General features: G+C 43.9%; 1 protein-coding gene across 6 annotated transcripts in view; it reads right to left on the bottom strand.

Annotated features, from left to right (window-relative positions):
• Nucleotides 1-858: 858 nt before the first annotated feature.
• LOC139375399 (calcipressin-3-like) overlaps nt 859-26,555 on the bottom strand; it is an 85,781-nt gene continuing 60,084 nt past the window's right edge. For 3 of the 6 annotated variants that reach the window (XM_071117151.1, XM_071117144.1, XM_071117150.1), the window contains 4 exons: nt 20,826-20,999; nt 14,068-14,239; nt 3,128-4,515; nt 859-3,064 (listed from right to left, as the gene is read on the bottom strand). In XM_071117151.1, the coding sequence (XP_070973252.1) occupies nt 4,352-4,515; nt 14,068-14,239; nt 20,826-20,999 (510 nt within the window). In that variant the 3' untranslated portion in view covers nt 859-3,064; nt 3,128-4,351. Of the gene's footprint in view, nt 4,516-14,067; nt 14,240-20,825; nt 21,000-26,555 lie in introns of all 6 variants that reach the window. The other 3 variants (XM_071117147.1, XM_071117145.1, XM_071117146.1) reach the window with 2 other exon arrangements.

Raw genomic sequence — 26,555 nt, 5'->3', positions numbered from 1 at the left:
CACTTCGTCCAGACAAAAACTCGAAAAGTTCTGTTACAGGTCGTAGAAACAAGTCAAACGATGTATGGAATCAATCTTTAGGATGTTTTTAACATAAATCATCAATAAGGTTCCAACCGGAGAATTCCATTGTCTGTAGAAAAGCACTGGAATGAGAGCTAACTCTGTCGGGACCGCGCGTCACGAGCCTGAGACACTCTGCCAGACCCATGACTCATTCAGCTCCCATTCCCACCTCCTTTATAGCAGAAGTTTGAAACAAGTTTATGAAGACGGTTGACATCTAGTGGAAGCCTTAGGAAGTGCAACTTGACCCCATAGACACTGTGTATTCGGGAGGCCAAGCTTTGAAAAACTACAAACCTCAGATTTCCCACTTCCTGGTTGGATTTTTCTCAGGTTTTTGCCTGCCATATGAGTTCTGTTATACTCACAGACATCATTCAAACAGTTTTAGAAACGTCAGAGTTTTTTCTATCCAATACTACTAATAATATGCATATATTAGCATCTGGGACAGAGTAGGGGGCAGTTCATTCTGGGCACGCTATACATCCAAAAGTGAAAATGCTGCCCCCTATCCCAAAAAGGATAATCTGTCTGTAAACAATTGTTGGAAAAATTACTTGCGTCATGCACAAAGTAGATGTCCTAATCAACTTGCCAAAACTATAGTTTGTTAACAATACATTTGTGGAGTGGTTGAAAAACGAGTTTTAAGGACTCCAACCTAAGTGTATGTAAACTTCCGGCTTCAACTGTAGCGTAGCATTATGTCGTATACTTGAAGATACAGTACATTCAGGGCAAAAGGAAAAACGGACTATGCCGGAGCTTAAAAAACACAAACTCCAAACGTCTTTAAGAATAGTTCTTTATGTATTTCTCATGTGAAACGAATGACCATCATACCACACAAATATAAGCAAGTACTGTTGTAACAGTCAGAGACAACAAACTCTGGAAATTAGTACACAACATAAAATACAGATACCTGTATATAACTGTAAATTATTGCTTGATTGCTACTTCGTGTTCTGGATAACTACAGTACTAGACATAATATTCAGATTTCAACAGAACAACAGTAACGGACAGTATTGACCGTTTTGCTTTGTAGACGTTCCAAAAAAAACAACATTGAGTCAATTTTTAACACGACACAATAAGAATTGATTTGATCGAGCATTTCAGAACTTTTTGTTTATTTTTTATCTTTACATCAACATAAAATTAGAAGCAAACATTTTTTAGCCGCATACTGGAACTGGCGTCGGCAACAACATCACTATAAATGTTTCTCGTTTCGCCTGTGACCCAAAATGCTCCCAGTTTCAGAGACAGCAGTCGGTAGAAAACATCAGATCAGCCTCGTCAACATAATCATTATCTTAGTCATCAATCAGCAATATTATCACCAGTCAGCACAACTAGAAAGATTCTGTGTCATTGCATTGTGTTTCAACACTCGCTGGCTGCTTGGTTTTTAGAAGTCACCTCTGAAAGGACAAAGCTTGCACTTGAAATTATGTTCCAGGGACAAACACTAACAAAAACACACATTTGTTCTGTGGTTGCAACCAACCATCATCTCAAAAGACACATGTTCCTGTTCTTCCTACCACACATATTCAGTAGTACACTCCTGCACATATATCCAAAGGCCTCCAAGCCTTCAAAACCCCAGTAGCAAGAGATGTTGAGTGTTAAACTCACGCTGCTCTGCTAGTGAGAAGGCTACCCAGGTGTTCATCTTGAAAAACAGAAGATTAAAAAAATAACAAAATAAATACAGAACATTCTCTCTAGCAAGACTGCCTCTACAATGAGAAGAAAAAAGACTGCCTTTACAGTGAGAAGAAAAAAGACTGCCTTTACAGTGAGAAGAAAAAAGACTGCCTTTACAGTGAGAAGAAAAAAGACTGCCTTTACAGTGAGAAGAAAAAAGACTGCCTTTACAGCAAGAAGAAAAAAAGACTGCCTTTACAGTGAGAAGAAAAAAGACTGCCTTTACAGCGAGAAGAAAAAAGACTGCCTTTACAGTGAGAAGAAAAAAGACTGCCTTTACAGCGAGAAGAAAAAAGACTGCCTTTACAGCGAGAAGAAAAAAGACTGCCTTTACAGCGAGAAGAAAAAAGACTGCCTTTACAGTGAGAAGAAAAAAGACTGCCTTTACAGTGAGAAGAAAAAAGACTGCTGACAATAAAGTGCTCGCATGCAGACAGACCAATAACAGACACATTACATTATAGTTGACATTTTATGCTTGTTGTTATTCAAAGTGCATGGTCAGGAGAAACATCTATCATTCTGGTAAAAGTTACTCTTAAATGTACTCCTGAGATATTTAGGATAGGATTCAAATGAATGACTAAAAGCACAGTAAATTAATTAATTATTAATTTTATTTGGGAGTTGCTGTGAGCAAAGTAACAACTGTTAATGCAGCAGTATTCCAAATTAGAGTAATTTGCTCTAGGGGCGCTGTACTACTATGGCTGACCCTGTAAAACACATTTCATGTGACAATAAAACAAATTTTTAATACATTTTTTTTGTTTTACGTTCTCTTTAGTTTCTTGAGTTTCCAAAGGTTTGTGCTGTGACTGCAAGGTGAGATGAAGGCTTTGCTTTTATATCTCCAGAGGCTGGGTGACAAAGGAAACTTTTTCAATTTCTCACCAACGCTTAATGTCAATCATTAAAACCTAATGGACTATTTCCACCTAATGACGATTGAGCTATTTACAGCAAGAACTAAGAAGCAGTCTTACATTTTAAGAGCTGACAGAGGAAAATCAGGACATTCCTTTAGTATAGCTCCAGAGATTGAGAGATTGAGAGATGTTCAGTGTAAAACAAGCCATTAAGGTCTGAGAAGAAGAAAGCTGTGTTGATATCATAAAAAGACCCCAAAACATTACCGGAAAGATGGAATAAAAATAAATGCCCTCTGAAAATGTCAACATTCCTGTAGGAGATTAGTCTTAGCCTTTACTTCTACTCTAAAGCCCAACTCTTAGCCTTTACTTCTACTCTAAAGCTCAACTCTTAGTTTTTGCTTCTACTCTAGAGCTCAACTCTTAGCTTTTACTTTTACTCTAAAGCTCAACTCTTAGGCTTGTACTCCTATCCTAAAGCCCAACTCTTAGGCTTTACTTGTATCCTAAAGCTCAACTCTTAGGCTTGTACTCCTATCCTAAAGCCCAACTCTTAGGCTTTACTTGTATCCTAAAGCTCAACTCTTAGGCTTGTACTCCTATCCTAAAGCCCAACTCTTAGGCTTTTACTCACACTGTAAAGGTCTCATTCACTCTGTCTTTTTACTCACCCAGCCAGCCTCTCCCCTCTCACCTGACACTATAAAACTAGAGATATGCGTGTCGTCAAAAGCTTCATTCCATTTCCCTGTCATCTTGACCAGTATAAAATGCCTCAGCTCCCGACTACGTTAGTAAGCATGCAAAAAAACAATTGTTTGTGGTATCAAATACATGTTAAGAAGAATGCACACCTAGTTCAGCAACACGTCAATTGACACCTCTCTGATTAAAAGGACATAAGCAGACCCCTCCCCAAAAATGAAATAAAATGCAAACACCACCACAACTTTGATGTTACCACATGGCCACCTGTTGCTAATTAGTGTGACCTCCATAGGTTCCTTTGCTTTATATAACAGTTTAGTGTTTGAGTCTCTGTAGGAGTATGTTCTTATATATACATGAAGACAAGAAGAGGAATACCAGACAACCAATCCTCATTCTGTGTTAGCAGAAACAACCAATCAGCTGATATCATAAATAGCAGAAGAAGAAGAGACAAACAATCAGAAGAACAAATGTATATAAAACAAAAGTTTAAAAACTCAAAACGTCATTAGAGGTATAGCATGTCCCCGAAAGACCACTGCGTGACACAACTAACCAGTGACAGTAAGCAGGAAGGAAATAAGTACTACTACAGAAGAACTACTACAGATGAGAGCTGAGTGTATAATCTATGACAGGGGGCCTGCTTTAGGAGGACAAGTTGTTACATTACTGCCCCTGGCTGATCCGAGGTCAGGGGTCAAGAGTTAGGCACCCTCACCCCTCCCTCCCTTTCCTTTGAGTGTGATGAGTGTGTGTAAATCTCATCCATCCTCCATCGTCCATACAGGCCAGGCCGCCTCATCCCATCCAATAGCCATGCTCCCTCCACAAACACCACCAACTGTCTGCTGTTTGTGTGTTTTGGGTTGAACTGAAATGAGGGGCGTTGTCTTGCTGTGCGACTCCTGAGACAGAGAAGACAGGGCTTGGTGCGTGTGTGTGTTGGGGTCGTAGGAGTGGGGTCCGTAACGGGCGTCCTAGTTCAGGACTTGCGACGGGCCGTCGGGGCGCCGGGTTTGGACAATCTGCTGTTTCTGCTTGGGCCGCGCTTCGTCGTTGTCATCCTCTGCATCGCTGTCGCACACATGCACCACAACGCTGGGGGTTGACTCAGTGCCCGCATGCAGTTCATACTTCTCCCCTAAAGAAGGAGAGGGTAGGCAGGGATGGAATGAGAGAGACAGCGAAGGATAGAGAAAGAGAGAGAGAAAAGGGGTAGAAAGGGTTGAGAAAGAGAGAGAGAAAAGGGGTAGAAAGGGGTTGAGAAAGAGAAGAGAGCATGAGAAAGAGAGAGAGGAAAGGGGTAGAAAGGGGTTGAGAAAGAGAAGAGAGAAAAGGGGTAGAAAGGGGTTGAGAAAGAGAGAGAGAAAAGGGGTAGAAAGGGGTTGAGAAAGAGAAGAGAGCGTGAGAAAGAGAGAGAGAAAAGGGGTAGAAAGGGGTTGAGAAAGAGAAGAGAGAAAAGGGGTAGAAAGGGGTTGAGAAAGAGAAGAGAGCGTGAGAAAGAGAGAGAAAGAAAAACAGACAAAGACTTTAATACACCAGACTTGATTTGCCTTTAGAATGCCACACATACATCAACAGCCCTACATCATCATTCCAGGTTCAATCTCTTGATTAGATGGCCAATGAAAGTCTGATCTACAATTGAAGCAGATTGAACAGACTGCAGGACAGATCCAAGCTTATGATACTTGAGGTAGAGGAGCCTGTAAATAAGCCCAACAGTCATTTAAAAAAACAACGCTAACCGCTAAGCCGCAGGATCAGAAAATCAAATGAAATCACATTTGAATGGTTGCATACACGTATTTAGCAGATGTTATTGCAGGTGTAGCGAAATGCTTGTCTAACATGGCTCCTCTAGAACTATTAACTGAGTGTTAGCCTAGCACTTGTTGAAAGAGGGAACCTCCCCTGCGATGGCTGACGGTATCAGCTGGAATAACACTGGCTGGCTGGCTGCAGCCTAATGAAATGTACTGCCGGCTAGGATAGGATCACACTGGCTGGCTGGCTGCAGCCTAATGAAATGTACTGCAGGATAGGATAGGATCACACCGGCTCTTGTTGCTATCGTGTGCCAAACTACTTCAATAGGGGAGTAGACAGAATACACACATATATATATATATATATATAGATATATATAGATATATAGAGTTGAAGTCGGAAGTTTACGTACACATAGGTTGGAGTCATTAAAACTTGTTTTTCAACCACTCCAAATATGTCTTGTTAAAACCTCTTGGTGACAGGGGGCAGTATTTTCACATCCGGATGAAAAGCATGCCCAAATTCAACTGCCTGCTACTCATTCCCAGAAGATAAGATATGCAAATTATTAGTAGATTTGGATAGAAAAACACTCTGAAGTTTATAAAACTGTTTGAATCATGTCTGTGAGTATAACATAACTTATTTAGCAGGCGAAACCCCGAGGATAAACCATTCAGATTTTTTTTTTAGGTCACTCTCTTTTCAATGGGTTTTCATTGGGAATCCAGATTTCGAAGGGATCTTCTTGCAGTTCGTATCGCTTCCACTGGATGTCATCAGTCTTTAGAAATTGGTTAAGGTTTTTACTTTGTGTAATGAAGAAGTAGCCCTGTTCAGAACGAGGGTCACTTGTAGTGTACTGTTAGATAGAGGCGCGCGACCAGAAAGCTAGCTACAGTTTGTTTTCCTCCTGTATTGAACACAGATAATCCCGTCTTCAATTTTATCGATTATTTACGTTAAAAAATACCTAAAGTTGTATGACAAAAGTAGTTTGAAATGTTTTGGCAAAGTTTACAGGTAACTTTTGAGATATTTTGTAGTCACGTTGCACAGGTTGGAACCGGTGTCTTTCTGGATCAAACACGCCAAATAAATTGACATTTTGGATATATATCGACGGAATTAATCGAACAAAAGGACAATTTGTGATGTTTATGGGACATATTGGAGTGCCAACAAAAGAAGCTCGTCAGAGGTAAGGCATTAATTATATTTTTATTTCTGCATTTTGTGTCGCACCTGCAGGGTTGAAATATGTTTTTCTCTCTTTGTTTACGGAGGTGCTATCCTCAGATAATAGTGTCGTTTGCTTTCTCCAAAACACCTATTTGAAATCTGACATGTTGGCTGGATTCACAACAAGTGTAGCTTTAAGTTGGTATCTTACATGTGAGATTTCATGAAGGTTTGATTTTTATAGTAATTTATTTGAATTTGGTGCTCTGCATTTTCACTGCCTTTTGGCCAGGTGGGAGGCTAGCGTCCCACATATCCCAGAGAGGTTTAACAAACTATAGTTTTGGCAAGTCGATTAGGACATCTACACTTTGTGCATGACACAACTTATTTTTCCAACAATTTTTCACAGACAGATTATTTCACTTATAATTCACTGTATCACAATTCCAGTGGGTCAGAAGTTTACATACACTAAGTTGACTGTGCCTTTACACAGCTTTGGAAATTCCAGAAATGATGTCATGGCTTTAGAAGCTTCTGATGGGCTAATTGACATAATTTGAGTCAATTAGAGGTGTACCTGTGGATGTATTTCAAGGCCTACCATCAAACTCAGTGCCTCTTTGCTTGACATCATGGGAAAATCCTAAATCCAAATCCAAATTGGAAGCAATTTCAAAAAGCCTGAAGGTACCACGTTCATCTGTACAAACAATAGTACGCAAGTATAAACATCCTGGGACCACGCAGCCCTCATACCGCTCATGTCCGCTCATGTCTCCTAGAGATGAATGTACTTTGGTACGAAAAGTGAAAATCAATCCCAGAACAACAGCAAAGGACCTTGTGAAGATGCTGGAGGAAACAGGCACAAAAGTATCTATATCCACAGTAAAATGAGTCCTATATCGACATAACCTGAAATGCCGCTCAGCAAGGAAGAAGCCACTGCTCCAAAACCGCCATAAAAAAGCCAGACTACGGTTTGCAACTGCACATGGGGACAAAGATCGTACTTTTTGGAGAAATGTCCTCTGGTCTGATGAAACAAAAATAGAACTGTTTGGCCATAATGACCATCGTTATGTTTGGAGGAAAAAGGGGGATGCTTGCAAGCCGAAGAACACCATCCCAATCGTGAAGCACGGGGCTGGCAGCATCGTGTTGTGGGGGTCCTTTGCTGCAGAAGGGACTGGTCACAAAACAGATGGCTTCATGAGGAAGGAAAATTATGTGGATATATTGAAGCAACATCTCAAGACATCAGTCAGGAAGTTAAAGCTTGGTCACAAATGGGACTTCCACATGGACAACGTTGTCAGCAAAACATTGTAGCAAAGGGCTTAAGGACAACAAAGTCAAGGTATTGGAATGGCCATCACAAAGCCCTGACCTCAATCATATAGAACATTTGTGAGCAGAACTGAAAAAGTGTGTGCGAGCAAGGAGGCCAACAAACCTGACTCAGTTACACCAGCTTTGTCAGGAGCAAAAATGAACCCAAATTATTGTGGGACGTTTGTGGAAGGCTACCCAAAACGTTTGACCCAAGTTAAACAATTTAAAGGCAATACTACCAAATACTAATTTAATGTATGTAAACTTCTGACCCACTGGGAATGTGATGAAAGAAATAAAAGCTGAAATAAATCATTCCCTCTTTTATTTGTTACATGCTTCATAAACAACAGGTGTAGATGAACAGGGAAATGCTTACTCACGGGCTCTTCCCAACAAACAACTGTATATATGTATATATATATATATTACCATTCAAAAGTTTGAGGTCACTTAGAAATGTCCTTGTTTTTGAAAGAAAAGCACATTTTTTGCCCATTAAATAACATGAAATGGATCAGAAATACAGTGTAGACATTGTTAATGTTGTAAATGACCATTGTAGCTGGAAACGTCATATTTTTTATGAGGAACTGTGTTGGTCCTGACCCCGAGCAGCAGGAACGATTGTGGCAGTTGCTGTTTGAATTCAGAGAGTGAGGAGGAGGTGGGTCAGACTCATCTGGTGCAGCATGAGATCGACACAGGTGATGCTCGACCCATCAAGATGCGTCCCCGCCGTATCCCACTGGCACGCCAGGAGGCGGCAGACAAGGCTGTGTTGGAGATGCAGCGGGCAGACAGCCCTCAGACAGCCCCCGGGCGGCGCCAGTCGTCATGGTTTCTAAGAAGGAGGGCAAGCTGAGGTTCTGTGTGGACTACAGGAGGCTGAATGAGGTAACCAGGAAGGAGTCATACCCCATACCACGTATCGATGAGTCGCTGGACCTGGACTAGACCTCCGCAATGGCTACTGGCAGGTGCCCCTCTCCCCAGAGGCCAGAGCCAAAACTGCATTCTCCACTAACAGAGGACACTGGCAGTTCAAGGTCCTGTGCTTCTTTCTGCCTGTGCAATGCTCCAGCTACTTTTGAGCGTTTGATGGACAGGGTGCTGGATGGCATCCCCCGACAGCAGTGTCTGGTATACCTCTATGACATCCTGGCCCATGGCAGCTCCTTCCAGTCAGCCCTGGTGGCGCTTCGGCGTGTGCTGGAGTGGGTGGCAGGTCTGAAGCTCCACCCGAGAAGTGTCACTTCATGAAGCTCCACCCGAGAAGTGTCACTTCACTTCAAGAGGTGTCCTTCTTGGCCCACAGAGTGGGAAAGGAGGGGATCAGCACCATGGAGGACAAGGTGGGGGCTGTCCGAGACTGGCCCACCCCCACCGACCAGCGTCAGCTGAAGAGCTTCCTGGGCCTGGCCTCGTACTACAGGAGGTTTGTAAGGGGCTTCTCAAGCGTAGCTGTTCCCCTGAACCGCCTGCTCCCGAAGGCCTTCACTTGAACCGTGGAGTGTAATGAGGCCTTCAACACCCTCAAACGTGCACTGATCGAGGCCCCCGTGCTCGCTCCCCCTGACCTCACCTTGCCCTTTATCCTGGACACAGATGCGAGCAATGTGGGCATGGGTGGGGTGCTGGCCCAGGTGGGGCCACAGGGGGAGAGAGTGGTGGCGTTCTTCAGCAAAACAAACACGAGCGCCGCTACTGAGCTCTTGGCTGTTGTGGCCTCCGTCAAACACTTCAAGTACTACCTGGGTGGCCTGCCCTTTACTGTAAGGACTGACCACTCTGCTCTACAGTGGCTCATGTCGTTCAGAGAGCCAGAGGGGCAGGTGGCTCGCTGGTTGGAGGAGCATCAGCCATATGACTTCACCGTAGTGCACTGGGCAGGGGAACGCCACTCCAATGCCGACGCCATGTCCCGTCGGCCCTGTACTGCAGACGGCTGCCGCCGCTGTGAGCGAAGAGAGGGACGGGAGAGAGAGCTGTGTGCAGAGGAAGGGGTCTGTGCCGCAGTGTGTCGGGCGAGCGGGCCTGTCTGCTGTGAGCTGCAGACTGTCGACGTGGCTGAATGGGGGCAGCAGCAGGGACGGGACACAGACCTACAGCCAGTGTTACAGTGGGTAGAGGAGCAGGTGAGGCCACCATGGGAAGAGGTGACAGCGTTCTCACTCGCGACCAAAGGGTTGTGGTCAAAGTTTGAGAGACTGCGGCTGGCTGAAGACGTGCTACAGCGGGCATGGAAGGAGTCAGCTACGGGAGAGGAGAGGTGGCAGGTGGTGGTCCCAAAAGCACTGCGGGAGGCTGTGCTCCAGAGTACTCATGGGGGGGTGGGGACTGGACACTTTGGGGTCACAAAAACACTCCGCCGCCTACGTCAGGGCTTTTACTGGGGGCAGCACAAGAGGGATATGGAGGACTTTTGCCGCCGCTGTGACCACTGCACAGCGAGAAATGCTCCCCCAGGCCGCTCTCATGCTCAGCTCCAACAGTTCCCAGTGGGAGCTCCCATGGAGAGGGTGGGAGTGGATGTAGTTGGGCCGTTCCCCACCACAGGAGGCAGAGACCATTGTCTACGCCCTGACAGTGGGGATGTTCAGCAGGTTTGGAGCTGCAGAGTCCATCCACAGCGACCAAGGCAGAAACTTTGAGTCCCGTGTGTTCGCCACCATGTGTGAGAGGCTGGGTATGCACAAGACCCGTACTATTCCTCTCCATCCTCAAAGTGATGGCCTTGTGGAGCGCTTCAACAAAACGCTTGGACAGCAGCTTGCCATCGTCTCTGCCAAACACCAGCGTGACTGGGACAAGCACCTGCCTATGTTCCTCATGGCATGCCGCTCCGCTGTCCAAGACTCCACCTCCTGCACGCCTCCTCATGCTGGGGAGAGAGATCCGCACCCCTGCGGAGATGGCGTTTGGTCAGCCCCGGGATAGTCCTCCTGTTTCCCCGGGACCGGAGTATGCCCGGAGACGCCAGGACCGCCTGGAGACAGCCCACACCTTCGCCAGAGAACAGCTGGTGAATGCAGGTGTGAGGCAGAAGAGGAACGTGCACACAACGTGCACTTTGTGGCTGGGGAGCTGGTCTGGGTCTACAGCCCCATGAGAAAGAAAGGCAGATGCCCCAAGTTGGACAGTCACTGGGTGGGACCCTGCAGTGTCCTGGAGAGGGTAGGGGAGGTTGTTTACCAGGTGCAGTTTCCTCCCAGGGGGAGAAAGGTGGCACTGCACCGGGACAGGTTAGCTCCATACAGAGGGGCCTCTTCTCCCCAAACCCCAGGGACCTCCACAATTCCCCTCTCTGGCAATGACATTCTCCAGGCACCCATCCCTAGGTGCCGCAGACAAGGCTCCAGACAGCCCACTTCCCCTGTCTCCCTCCCTGTGTCACCGCGTGGTTCCCCGGAGCCACGGACTGTATTCCCCATTCCTGCTTCCTTGTCCCCCATATCCCTTCCTTCATCCCCTGGGTCCCAGAGGGGCAGCCCCCTGCCACGGATGGAGCCCCTGTTTCACATCTGGACACTCCCTGACCATCACGGCCAGGCAGGCAAAGGAGACCTCTGGGTCGCTTCAGAGACACTGTTTGTTCCCTCGGGGACGAGCGACTTTGTGGTGGGGGGGCTGTGTAGGGACCCGCACAGACAGCTGTGTGTTATGTGTTAGGCTAATAGTGGGTTGTGTTGTACTTACCAGTGTTCGCGGGGTCCGACATGCCAATCAACCTGCTATCTGACAATAATGGGAATGCCTGGAATGTTCTGATGCCTGGCATTCTGGCGATTGGCGGAGTGGCGTGCAGGGGGGTTGGGCAGGGGGATGGAGCATTGGAAGTTAAAACCAGGTTTAGCTATTGTTCTCTCTCTTACGTCTGGCATTCACAAGAGAAGGTCACGGTTGGTTTATGCGTAAACTCAAGCCTCAGTCTGGACAATTGTTCCTTTATGATCTAGTCAGGTCATTACAATATATATATATATATATATATATACATACACACACACATTTTATCCATGCCATAACAGTAATGTCCTGATTCCTAAAAAATACAGCCAGTATCAGTACATAAAATTGAGGTATCACAGATAAGATTTGATGTAGTCGGTGCTGTGGGATCCGGAGAATCCCAGGATTAAAGCAACACAAATGCATATGCAGATTGCATCACAGTTGCCATGGAGACCAGACAGGGCCAAGGGAAACATGAGAAGAGGTTTCCCACACTGCCGTCTGACAGAAAAAGGCCCTGTTTCGTTTTGGGAAGGTCACTACCACAGGCGGCCAGCAGAGAGCGCCAGCGGGCCACACTGCAGCAGAGCACTAATATGATTTAGAGGCAGGCTAAAGAACCCCCAGCAAGAGCCAAGGCCTATTTCCTGATGCCTTCTGGTGTTACCATAGTAACGGCACTGTGATGGTGGGTCTTCACTGCAACATGGTAAATCATGTAATGTAGGAATCATTATTCTTTCCTGTAATGCATTATGCTGAGGGGCTGGGGGAGGTGCATAAAAGATGAAGCCAAGTCAAAGCCATGCTCAATGACATCTTCTTTGACAGCCATTCAGGTTTGTAGGTAGACCAGATAGAGGCACTCAAAGTGCTGCAATATTCAGATGTCTGGATTTCCAGACAACCACAGACAAAAACCCAGGCTGGGAGTGGCCAAGACAATCTCTTTGCCTCCGGAACCTACTAAATCATATAAAGGAGTAACTAACTAGAGGATCTGTCTGCCGTTAAGTTCGTATATTACTGGTGAGAAGGGTTTCCTTTCCATAGATAACCAGGGTCTATACCATTGTAAACAAATACAATAATAATCTGCACTTATTCACATTCCTTCATAGGGATCTCAAAAGCATACTCCTTGCGTCCATTCTCCTCTCTCCTCATCTCAAAACCCATTGGAGGAGAAGTTCAAAGGGGAGGAGACGAGGAAGGAAATGGCTGAAAGAAACATGGTGGAAACTCCTTCTAGCTCAATGCTTTTACATTTGTTGGGGAGTTGTGTACGAGTGCACACTTCAGGATAAAGGACACAGTATTGGGCCGCACAGAAAAGACTCCAGATGACACAGTGAAGCATTCTGAGAACTCGGTGACCTCTTGAACCATGTGACACTACTGCCCTGTCTCCAGTAGAAAGAACACTCCCTGTTTGATATGGCTGGCATTTCTAAAAGGTCACCTCCTGAATGCCAACGCTAGCCCTTTACCTAGCAAGAGAGACAGGGACAGAGTATGGCCAACGCTAGCCCTTTACCTAGCAAGAGAGACAGGGACAGAGTATGGCCAACGCTAGCCCTTTACCTAGCAAGAGAGACAGTGACAGAGTATGGCCAACGCTAGCCCTTTACCTAGCAAGAGAGACAGGGACAGAGTATGGCCAACGCTAGCCCTTTACCTAGCAAGAGAGACAGGGACAGAGTATGGCCAACGCTAGCCCTTTACCTAGCAAGAGAGACAGGAGTATGGCCAACGCTAGCCCTTAACTCAGCCCGACAGACAGTCCCTGAGTATGGCCAATGCTAGCCTTTAACTCAGCCAGACAGACAGTCCCTGAGTATGGCCAACGCTAGCCCTTAACTCATCCAGCCAGACAGTCAGAGAGTATGGCCATCACTAGCCTTTAACTCAGCCAGACAGACAGTCACAGAGTTTGGCCAATGCTAGCCCTTAACTCAGCCAGACAGACAATCACAGAGTATGTCCAACGCTAGCCCTTAACTCATCCAGCCACAGTCAGAGAGTATGGCCATCACTAGCCCTTAACTCAGCCAGACAGACAATCACAGAGTATGGTCAATGCTAGCCCTTAACTCAGCCAGATAGACAGTCTCAGAGTATGCCATTAGGAAGTTTGTGTACCATAAGAGAGCCATTAAAGAAACAGAATAGCGCTCATGAGTGTTGGGCCAGTAACCGAAAGGTCGCTGGTCTGAATCTCCGAGCCGACTAGGTGAAAAAATCTGTCGATGTGCCCTTGAGCAAGGCACTTAACCCTAATTGCTCCTGTAAATCACCCATGGATAAGAGCATCGACTAAATTACTAAATTGTAAATATTGTAAGGATTAATCTCTTTTTCTGATACACATTCATACTTAGATAACCGTCCAGCATACTGCATACTGCATACTGCATACTGCATACTGCATACTGCACAAAGGAATTGGATGTGTTTACGCTACTTGGTGCACTTTCTGGTATCTTACTGCCATCCTAGGATTCTCACAATAGCACAGCACATGGAGCTGATGAGCTCAGTTCAGATAACAGTGCCAGTAGATACATGCTATATGAGTTTGTAGGGTGTGTAGACTGTCAATATGTATGTGTATGTATCTATGTGTGTATGCATGTGAGTGTGTGTATATGTATGCACTGACCTGGGCCCAGCTTGGCCACCGCGCACAGCAGGTCATAGTTGATAACAGGCGTTGCGTCTTCGCTCTGGCTCCAGCCCACGGGTGGCGAGGCAGGGGGAGAGATGAGGAACTGTTTGACGGGAGCAGGAGGAGCCAGGTACGACTTGTCTATATCCTCCCCAGAATTCTGAATCTATATGAAGTGGAGAGGAGAGTGGGACATGTCAGAATGGATGTCAGTGATAAAATCTGGGTCATGTTCATTTGGAATGGAAAATGTTGAAAACGTTTAGCAACTGAAAATGAAACAAGTCTAGGTAGTCCCTGCCTGTTTTTTTTTTAACTGTCTCTATTCCCAATCGACCTCTAACTCTTACCCCTATAGACTCTTACCCCTATAGACTCTTACCCCTATAGACTCTTATCCCTATAGACTCTTACCACTATAGACTCTTACCCCTATAGACTCTTACCCCTATAGACTCTTACCCCTATAGACTCTTACCACTATAGACTCTTATCCCTATAGACTCTTACCCCTATAGACTCTTACCCCTATAGACTCTTACCACTATAGACTCTTACCCCTATAGACTCTTACCCCTATAGACTCTTACCCCTATAGACTCTTACCACTATAGACTCTTATCCCTATAGACTCTTACCCCTATAGACTCTTACCCCTATAGACTCTTACCCCTATAGACTCTTATCCCTATAGACTCTTACCCCTATAGACTCTTACCACTATAGACTCTTATCCCTATAGACTCTTACCCCTATAGACTCTTACCCCTATAGACTCTTACCCCTATAGACTCTTATCCCTATAGACTCTTACCACTATAGACTCTTACCCCTATAGACTCTTACCCCTATAGACTCTTACCCCTATAGACTCTTACCCCTATAGACTCTTACCCCTATAGACTCTTACCCCTATAGACTCTTACCCCTATAGACTCTTACCCCTATAGACTCTTACCCCTATAGACTCTTACCACTATAGACTCTTACCCCTATAGACTCTTACCCCTATAGACTCTTACCCCTATAGACTCTTACCACTATAGGCTATTCATGTAGATCTGAGAGGACTGGATCAGTATAATATATAAATGATCTTCCTGTTGGCTCCCTGGACTGAACACAATGTACTGGATTATATCTAATATAAGACACACACACCTTGGCTCGTCCCTTATGGAACCCACACCTCAGAACACACACTCAGAACAAACACATGCTGAGTACACACACAGACGGGCATGCATAAATACACAGAACACACACACACACACACACACACACACACAACTACATTCTCAATGGGGAGAGTACAGTAGAGAAATACCACTACATTCTCAATGGGGAGAGTACAGTAGAGAAATATCAATACATTCTGAATGGGGAGAGTACAATAGAGAAATACCACTACATTCTCAATGGGGAGAGTACAGTAGAGAAATACCACTACATTCTCAATGGGGAGAGTACAGTAGAGAAATACCACTACATTCTCAATGGGGAGAGTACAGTAGAGAAATACCACTACATTCTCAATGGGGAGAGTACAGTAGAGAAATACCACTACATTCTCAATGGGGAGAGTACAGTAGAGAAATACCACTACATTCTCAATGGGGAGAGTACAGTAGAGAAATACCACTACATTCTCAATGGGGAGAGTACAGTAGAGACATACCACTACATTCTCAATGGGGAGAGTACAGTAGAGAAATACCACTATATTCTCAATGGGGAGAGTACAATAGAGAAATACCACTACATTCTCAATGGGGAGAGTACAGTAGAGACATACCACTACATTCTCAATGGGGAGAGTACAGTAGAGAAATACCACTACATTCTCAATGGGGAGAGTACAGTAGAGAAATACCACTACATTCTCAATGGGGAGAGTACAGTAGAGAAATACCACTACATTCTCAATGGGGAGAGTACAGTAGAGAAATACCACTACATTCTCAATGGGGAGAGTACAGTAGAGAAATACCACTACATTCTCATTGGGGAGAGTACAGTAGAGAAATACCACTACATTCTCAATGGGGAGAGTACAGTAGAGAAATACCACTACATTCTCAATGGGGAGAGTACAGTAGAGAAATACCACTACATTCTCAATGGGGAGAGTACAGTAGAGAAATACCACTACATTCTCAATGGGGAGAGTACAGTAGAGAAATACCACTACATTCTCATTGGGGAGAGTACAGTAGAGAAATACCACTACATTCTCAATGGGGAGAGTACAGTAGAGAAATACCACTACATTCTCAATGGGGAGAGTACAGTAGAGAAATACCACTACATTCTCAATGGGGAGAGTACAGTAGAGAAATACCACTATATTCTCATTGGGGAGAGTACAGTAGAGAAATACCACTATATTCTCATTGGGGAGAGTACAGTAGAGAAATACCACTATATTCTCATTGGGGAGAGTACAGTAGAGAAATACCACTATATTCTCAATGGGGAGAGTACAGTAGAGAAATACCACTACATTCTCAATGGGGAGAGTACAGTAGAGAAATACCACTACATTCTCAATGGGGAGAGTACAGTAGAGAAATACCACTACATTCTCAATGGGGAGAGTACAATAGAGAAATACCACTACATTCTCAATGGGGAGAGTACAGTAGAGAAATACCACTACATTCTCAATGGGGAGAGTACAGTAGAGAAATACCACTACATTCTCAATGGGGAGAGTACAGTAGAGACATACCACTACATTCTCAATGGGGAGAGTACAGTAGAGAAATACCACTACATTCTCAATGGGGAGAGTACAGTAGAGAAATACCACTACATTCTCATTGGGGAGAGTACAATAGAGAAATACCACTACATTCTCAATGGGGAGAGTACAGTAGAGAAATACCACTACATTCTCAATGGGGAGAGTACAGTAGAGAAATACCATTACATTCTGAATGGGGAGAGTACAGTAGAGAAATACCACTACATTCTTAATGGGGAGAGTACAGTAGAGAAATACCACTACATTCTCAATGGGGAGAGTACAGCAGAGAAATACCACTACATTCTTAATGGGGAGAGTACAGTAGAGAAATACCACTACATTCTCAATGGGGAGAGTACAGTAGAGAAATACCACTACATTCTCAATGGGGAGAGTACTGTAGAGAAATACCACTACATTCTCAATGGGGAGAGTACAGTAGAGAAATACCACTACATTATCAATGGGGAGAGTACAGTAGAGAAATACCACTATATTCTCAATGGGGAGAGTACAGTAGAGAAATACCACTACATTCTCAATGGGGAGAGTACAGTAGAGAAATACCACTACATTCTCAATGGGGAGAGTACAGTAGAGAAATACCGCTACATTCTCAATGGGGAGAGTACAGTAGAGAAATACCACTACATTCTCAATGGAGAGAGTACAGTAGAGAAATACCACTACATTCTGAATGGGGAGAGTACAGTAGAGAAATACCACTATATTCTCAATGGGGAGAGTACAGTAGAGAAATACCACTACATTCTCAATGGGGAGAGTACAGTAGAGAAATACCACTACATTCTCAATGGGGAGAGTACAGTAGAGAAATACCGCTACATTCTCAATGGGGAGAGTACAGTAGAGAAATACCACTACATTCTCAATGGAGAGAGTACAGTAGAGAAATACCACTACATTCTGAATGGGGAGAGTACAGTAGAGAAATACCACTATATTCTCAATGGGGAGAGTACAGTAGAGACATACCACTACCTTCTCAATGGGGAGAGTACAGTAGAGAAATACCACTATATTCTCAATGGGGAGAGTACAGTAGAGAAATACCACTACCTTCTCAATGGGGAGAGTACAGTAGAGAAATACCACTATATTCTCAATGGGGAGAGTACAGTAGAGACATACCACTACCTTCTCAATGGGGAGAGTACAGTAGAGAAATACCACTACATTCTCAATGGGGAGAGTACAGTAGAGAAATACCACTACCTTCTCAATGGGGAGAGTACAGTAGAGAAATACCACTACATTCTCAATGGGGAGAGTACAGTAGAGAAATACCACTACATTCTCAATGGGGAGAGTACAGTAGAGACATACCACTACATTCTCAATGGGGAGAGTACAGTAGAGAAATACCACTACATTCTGAATGGGGAGAGTACAGTAGAGAAATACCACTACATTCTCAATGGGGAGAGTACAGTAGAGAAATACCACTATATTCTCAATGGGGAGAGTACTGCAGAGAAATACCGCTACATTCTCATTGGGGAGAGTACAGTAGAGAAATACCACTACATTCTCAATGGGGAGAGTACAGTAGAGAAATACCACTACATTCTGAATGGGGAGAGTACAGTAGAGAAATACCACTACATTCTCAATGGGGAGAGTACAGTAGAGACATACCACTACATTCTCATTGGGGAGAGTACAATAGAGAAATACCACTACATTCTCAATGGGGAGAGTACAGTAGAGAAATACCACTACATTCTCAATGGGGAGAGTACAGTAGAGAAATACCACTACATTCTCAATGGGGAGAGTACAGTAGAGAAATACCACTACATTCTCAATGGGGAGAGTACAGTAGAGAAATACCACTACATTCTGAATGGGGAGAGTACAGTAGAGAAATAAAGAAAGGATAAAAGTCTGCACACAAATAGGCTCCTCCCGAGTGCTTTGATTCAACCTGCGCCACAAGTGCCTTCAGAAAGTTTTCAAACCCTTGACTTATTCCACATTTTGTTGTGTTACAGCCTGAATTCAAAACAGATTCACCCATCTACACACAATACTCCATAATGACATAGTGAAAACATTTTGAAATAAATTTTCGCAAATGTATTGAAAATTAAATACAGAACTATCTAATTGACATAAGTAGTCACACCCCTGAGTCAATACTTTTGTAGAAGCACCTTTGGCAGCAATTACAGCTGTGAGTCTTTCTGGGTTAGTCTCCAAGAGCTTTGCACACCTGGATTGTTCATCATTTCCATATTATTATTTTCAAAATTCTTCAATCTCTGTCAAATTGATTGTTGGTCATTGCTAGACAATTATTTTCAGGTCTTGTCATAGATTTTCAAGTCGATTTATTAAGTCAAAACTGTAACTCGGCCAGTCAGGAACATTCACTGTCTTCTTGGTAAGCAACTCCAGCATAGATTTGGCCTTGTCTTTAAGGTTATTGTCCTGCTGAAAGGTGAATTCATTCTTCTAGAATGTTGCCTGTGCTTAGCTCCATTCCATTTATTTTTTTATCCTGAAAAACTCCCCAGTCGATTACAAGGATTTCCATAACATGATGCAACCACCACTATGCTTGAAAAGATGGAGAATGGTACTCAGTAACGTGTTGTATTGGATTTGCCCCAAACATACACTACATGACCAAAAGTATGTGGACACCTGCTCCTCGAACATCTCATTCCGAAAATATGGGCTTTAATATGGAGTTGGTCCCCCCTTTCCTGCTAAAACAGCCTACACTCTTCTGGGAAGGCTTTCCACTAGATTTTGGAACATTGCTGTGGGGACTTGCTTCCATTCAGCCACAAGAGCATTAGTGAGGTCGGGCACTGATGTTGGGCGATTAGGCCTGGCTCGCAGTCGGCGTTCCAATCATCCCAAAGGTGTTCGATGGGGTTGAGGTCAGGGCTCTGTGCAGGCCAGTCAAGTTCTTCCACACCAAGCTTGACAAACAATTTCTCTATGGACCTTGCTTTGTGCACGGGGCATTGTCATGCTGAAACAGGAAAGGGACTTCCCCAAAATGTTACTGAGCTCTTCAGTGAGGCCATTCTACTGCCAATGTTTGTCTATGGAGATTGCATGTATGTGTGCTCGATTTTATACACCTGTCATTAAGGGGTGTGGCTGAAATAGCTGAGTCCACTAATTTGAAGGGGTGTCCACATACTTGTGCATATATAGTGTAACACTCTATACAGGACAAAGGGTGAATTACTTTGCCACATTTTTTTGCAGGTTCACTTTAGTGAAGGATGCATGTTTGGGAATATTTTATTCTGTACAGGCTTCCTTCTTTTCAATCTGTCATTTTAGTTAGTATTGTGGAGTAACTACAATGTTGTTGATCCGTCCTCAGTTTTCTTCTATCACAGCCATTAAACTCTGTAACTGTTTTAAAGTCACCATTGGCCTCATGATGAAATCCCTGAGAAGTTTCCTTCCTCTCCGGCAACTGAGTTAGTAAGGATGCCTGTATCTTTGTAGTGACTTGGTGTATTGATACACAATCCAAAGTGTAATTAACAACTTCATCATGCTCAAAGTGATATTCAATGTCTGCTTTTTAAATACCAATAGCCGCCCTTCTTTGCGAGGCATTGGAAAACATCCCTGGTCTGTGTGTTTGAATCTGTGTTTGAAATTCATTGCTCGACTGAGGGACCTTACAGATAATTGAATGTGTGGAGTACAGAGATGAGGTAGTCTTTCAAAAAACATGTTGAGGCCAGTGTTGTTGGGGCCAGTCTTGTTGGGGCCAGTTTCACACCCTTGGAGAGTACAGTGCATGCCCTAGGATTCAGTATACTGCTCTGAGTTTAGCCTCTGTAATATCTGGGGCCGTGCTCATTATGCACCAAATGAAAGAAAACAGACTAACTGGAAGAAAACACTCTAAAAAGGCAGGTCTAACCTGGACTGTAATGACTCCCATATCTCCCAAAAGGCCCCAGTTCCGGACCAAACCTTCCCCCAGGAAGAGCTCACTCACCTGGGCAAAGTAGAGCTTGAGCTGCTTGCCGTTGAACTCAGTCTCATGGAGCTCAATGCGAGCGCGGGCGGCCGCCTCCGGAGTGCTGAAACTGATGCGGACTCGCCTGAAGCTCTTGAACATCTGGAAGGACGTCTGTTCGTCATAGATCCTGAACAGGGCCTCGAACCTCTCCTGGGAGAGAAGGAAAGAAAGAGAGGATGGCCATTTTAGACTACAGATGACCCTGCACCCGTCCTGAAATGTCTCTGTTAAAGGAAAAATCCATTCAAAAAACAGCATTCTGTTGTATGTTACAAGATGTTGATTATGTAGTTCTACTGAATGCTGTAGTTTTAGCACCACTAACTTCCTGTTTACATAGGGCGGCAGGTGGTTAGAGTGTTGGGCTAGTAACCGAAAGGTTGCAAGTTCAAATCCCCGAGCTGACAAGGTAGTGGTGCTAAAACTGTCGTTCTGCCCCTGAACAGGCCCACTGTTCCTAGGCTGTCATTGAAAATAAAAAATTGTTCTTAACTGACTTGCCTAGTTAAATAAATAGCTATTAACTAAAACGCCAATTCATGTTTCTAGCTCTATCACAGGTTTGTGCTTGGAAATGTCTATGACATTGCATTGATGTTCCTTGTTCGATATGTTGGTATTTACTTATGATACAGTCCCAACATGTTTTGCATGTAATTTTGCATGTAATCCATTTTTCAAGAAACATGACTTTCTTTCTGTAGCATGCCACATCATGTTGGGCATTGTTTGTAAGGTAGCATAGCCCAAGGGCATTGCTACGTGTCTGGCCCACATTTCTGTTTCTCACAAAAGGGACAATAATGTATCTATTCTATTCATTCGTCAAAGGGAGCAGAAATACAGTGGGAGAGATGGGAGTAGCGGAAAAGTCAGGTGAATCATTCAGCCATTTGAAACAGGATATGATCCTGTCATTTGAGCAATAGGGGACATAGGGGTGTCCCATGTCATAGATCCTCTTCTTGTTACTCCCGTCTGTTGTGGTGGCACTCTAGGGGCATATGCTACGGTTAGTGGATTTTCAAGGAGCCATCAAGGAGACTATTCTTTCTCGCTCATCAAACCTGTTCCGGAGAGAGGGAAGACAAGTAGCCATGAAACTAGGCAACGTTTAAATGGCGCCGACTGCCTGCTGGTCGGCTTGGCTGTGCCATTTTGGGCTAGAGCAACTGTGATAGAATTTGGCTGAACAGAAAGGCTCTCAATCACATACATACTGTAGTTTTTACTAAAATGACACAATTGAATGAATGAAGCTTAATATACTATGACACAAAATAAGAATTAGTCCTCAAAATGAAACACAAATAATATTGGTATGTGTACTGTAGGCGTATGTGTCAGACTTTACTATTGGTACAAGATGATAACAAGATCATATCATGTAATTCACCTCGTTCCAATAGTATCGTCCTACACACAGAGCTTTAGGGTCTATTTACAGTGCATTTGGGAAGTATTCAGACCCTTTCACTTTTTCCACATTTTGTTACATTACAGCCTTGTTCTAAAATGGATTAAATAAAAAAAATCCTCATCAATCTACACACAATACCCCACAGTACCCCACACTCGGGCACACGAGTGGAGCAGCGGTCTAAGGCATGTGTTGTTGTGTAATCTGGTAATGTGTTGTTGTGTAATCTGGTGATGTTGTGTAACCTGCTTATGTTGTGTAATCTGGTGATGTTGTGTAATCTGGTGATGATGTGTAATCTGGTGATGTGTTGTTGTGTAATCTAGTAATGTGTTGTTGTGTAATCTGGTAATGTGTTGTTGTGTAATCTGGTGATGTGCTGTTGTGTAATCTGGTAATGTGTTGTTGTGTAATCTGGTGATGTGCTGTTGTGTAATCTGGTGATGTGTTGTTGTGTAATCTGGTGATGTGTTGTTGTGTAATCTGGTAATGTGTTGTTGTGTAATCTGGTGATGTGCTGTTGTGTAATCTGGTGATGTGCTGTTGTGTAATCTGGTGATGTGTTGTTGTGTAATCTGGTGATGTGTAATCTGGTGATGTTGTGTAATCTGGTGATGTGTTGTTGTGTAATCTGGTGATGTGTTGTTGTGTAATCTGGTAATGTGTTGTTGTGTAATCTGGTGATGTGCTGTTGTGTAATCTGGTGATGTGTTGTTGTGTAATCTGGTGATGTGTAATCTGGTGATGTTGTGTAATCTGGTGATGTGTTGTTGTGTAATCTGGTGATGTGTAATCTGGTGATGTGTTGTTGTGTAATCTGGTGATGTTGTGTAATCTGGTGATGTGTAATCTGGTGATGTGTTGTTTTGTAATCTGGTGATGTGTAATCTGGTGATGTTGTGTAATCTGGTGATGTGTTGTTGTGTAATCTGGTGATGTGTTGTTGTGCACAAGGAGAAGACAAGACAGGCTCACCTTTAAGATCAAGTGTGTAGGGTGTAGTGTGTAGTGCGTAGTGTGTAGTGCGTAGTCTGTAGTGCGTAGGGGGTAGTGGGAAGTGAGTAGTGCGTAGTCTGTAGTGTGTAGTGAGTAGTGCGTAGTCTGTAGTGTGTCATGTGTAGTACGTAGTGTGTAGTGCGTAGTATGTAGTCATAGTGTGTAGTGTGTAGTGCGTAGTGTGTAGTGCGTAGTGTGAAAAACAGGCAAAAGTGGTGGGTGCTTCACACACAGTAAGGTAAACATAGGTGTGTTTGGTCCGGGTCTCGGTGTTAGGTAAGCACGACAGGCCGGTGAAACAGTGTGATTAAAAAGTTGATGTCATAGTAAACAACAGGATGTTGAAGAACCTCAGTGCAGATGTACGGTATCCTCCGCTACAGTACAGTGAGTGATTTCATCCAGTCACAGTTACGCCATAATGACATAATGGTTACATCATGGTAACTTCAACTCATGCTATGACAGGCTTCAATTTAGCCTAGCCTAGTGGTTAGTGTTAGTGTTGGGCCAGAAACCAAAAGGTGGCTGGATCAAATCCACGAGCTGACATAGTAAAAATCTGTCATTCTAGCCCTGAGCAAGGCAGTTAACCCACTGTTCCCTGGGCGCCGAAGACGCGGATGTCGATTATGGAAGCACCCTGCATCTCTCTGATTCAAAGACACATTTCAGTTGAATGCATTCAGTTGTACAACCGACTAGGTTTCCCCCTTTCCCCAATGTTTCTGTCTGCTATGTTCCAGACAATCCTGCCTTCAAGACTACTTCAGAAATATGAATAAAATGACCAAAACATTGACCTGATTGGAATAAGTTATCTTTCTAAAACTTTAAAACCAATTTGTTGACATTATGTTAAAGTCTGTTGTATTGTGTTGCATTGTATTGTATTGTAGAGTCCTCTTAAGCTCTACATGCCCTAATCTAATCAGGAATGGACCTGAAACATGCCCTACTCTAATCAGGAATGGACCTGAAACATGCCCTAATCTAATCAGGAATGGACCTGAAACATGCCCTACTCTAATCAGGAATGGACCTGAAACATGCCCTACTCTAATCAGGAATGGACCTGAAACATGCCCTAATCTAATCAGGAATGGACCTGAAACATGCCCTAATCTAATCAGTAATGGACCTGAAACATGCCCTAATCTAATCAGGAATGGACCTGAAACATGCCCTACTCTAATCAGGAATGGACCTGAAACATGCCCTAATCTAATCAGGAATGGACCTGAAACATGCCCTACTCTAATCAGGAATGGACCTGAAACATGCCCTACTCTAATCAGGAATGGACCTGAAACATGCCCTAATCTAATCAGGAATGGACCTGAAACATGCCCTAATCTAATCAGGAATGGACCTAGGCTGCATGCCATCAAACTCCCAGTGATAAACTTGTACTTTGAAATACCCCACACTCATTTACATTTTTTCAATTGCTAACATACATTGTCAAAACTCTTCACACGGTCAGCGAAACAGAAGTGTATGTGGACCAAACTGTGAAACATGTTTCATTGTTTTCACACAAAATGCATTCAATGACCACATTCTCCAAAATCCATGAACTCTTTTCTCATTCCTACTCCACCACCTGCTAAAATATATATTTGCACAACGTTTTCAAATGCTAACACACTGTTTCCAAAACTGTTAACACATTCAAAACAGAATGATGACAAATGTCGTGCATTTTTGCAGGAACCAGATTGAAACATATCGAACATCTCAGCAGAATATTTAATCATTCCAAACACAGCTGATTGTAATTTCATCTGAAAGCCGACCCAAGTGTCCTGTTTTTAGTCTCGTTACCAAAGAGACAAAAGAGGACGGCTTCAGGATGATTTAGTTTAGAAACATGGGATCAAGGAAGACAGGTTGGTGGGGGAAGAAGAGTGTCAGGGAGCGAGAGGGAGAATGTGGGGAGGACAAAGGAGATGAAGACCAAGAGCGGTGGTCTCTGATGAGATAAGGGCCACAATTATCGACCCTGTTGTAAACCATGCTCTCTCTTTGAGAGAGACCGGTTTAAGGGTGCAACCAAATCTGCAGCGTTCAACAGTTGCATCAATAGCACACATTTTCTAGCAAAACAACAGGTGAGATGTGCATCCGTCAGTGATAATTGATAAGTGATAATACATATCACAGTACAATAACAGTATGTTCACATTTTTACATGTACTGACATTTTGAAATATATTGATTGTTTTGTGTTTTTCAGTAGGACCCAAAGGTTGCCTCCCAGGGAGAGGCAGAATATTATCAGACGCGCAGGAAATTGCCATTGTTGACATGCACAACAATGCACTAAAACTGCAGGAAATTCGGGACAGAGTGCTGGCAGACGATATCACTTTTGGGAATGTGAATACGGTCAGCACAACGACAATTGCCAGAGTCCCAGAGAAACATTAAATAAGGACGAAGCAGTTGTAAACTGTACCCTTTCAGAGAAACGGTGAACGTGTGAAAGAACTCCGGTATCAATATGTCCAGGTTCAATAACCAAACAGGGTACATACACCGCTATGCATAATGTAAAGTAGTGTAAAACTGTGGATTTACTGTATTTTAGAAAGTAATGGAGATTCAAACTGGGGAAAAAACGCCACAGGGGAAGAAATGTGATTGGACAGAGAGCAACCGTGGATGTCCCAGGCCAGAGAGGGACTAATATCACAATGTGTGCAGCACTGTCCAATGATGGTTTGCTGTTACACAAACCACTCATTGGCCCCTACAATACAGAGAGGATCATTTATTTTCTGGATGACCTGCATAATCGACTTGTGCCAGTGGAGGAGAGGGGCAAGAAACTCCCCTACCTTCGTTGTTGTGTGGGATCATGTGGCATTCCACCACTCTGCTGCAGTCAGACTGGGTTGCTGCACATCCCAGGATGTCAGTACTATTCCTGCCTCCATACTCCCCCTTCCTAAACCCCATAGAGGAGTTTTTCTCTGCATGGAGGTGGAAGGTTTATGGCCACAAGCCTGAAAAATAAAATTCTCCCTTTTCTTATTTTTTTGTCACAGTATGGCACCATAACATCCACAGACCTTGTCATACAGGCATGGTAGCCTAGGGGTTAGAGCTTTGACCAGATGTCCTTACTGGATGTCATGAATGCAGGGTGTGGAGAAACTTCTCCTGAAGACTGACAGGGTGTGGAGACACTTCTCCTGAAGACTGACAGGGTGTGGAGACACTTCTCCTGAAGACTGGCAGGGTGTGGAGACACTTCTCCTGAAGACTGGCAGGGTGTGGAGACA

Source organism: Oncorhynchus clarkii, chromosome 19 (assembly GCF_045791955.1).
Source record: "Oncorhynchus clarkii lewisi isolate Uvic-CL-2024 chromosome 19, UVic_Ocla_1.0, whole genome shotgun sequence".
NCBI lineage: Eukaryota > Metazoa > Chordata > Actinopteri > Salmoniformes > Salmonidae > Oncorhynchus > Oncorhynchus clarkii.
This window is presented reverse-complemented; position numbering and strand designations above follow the sequence as displayed.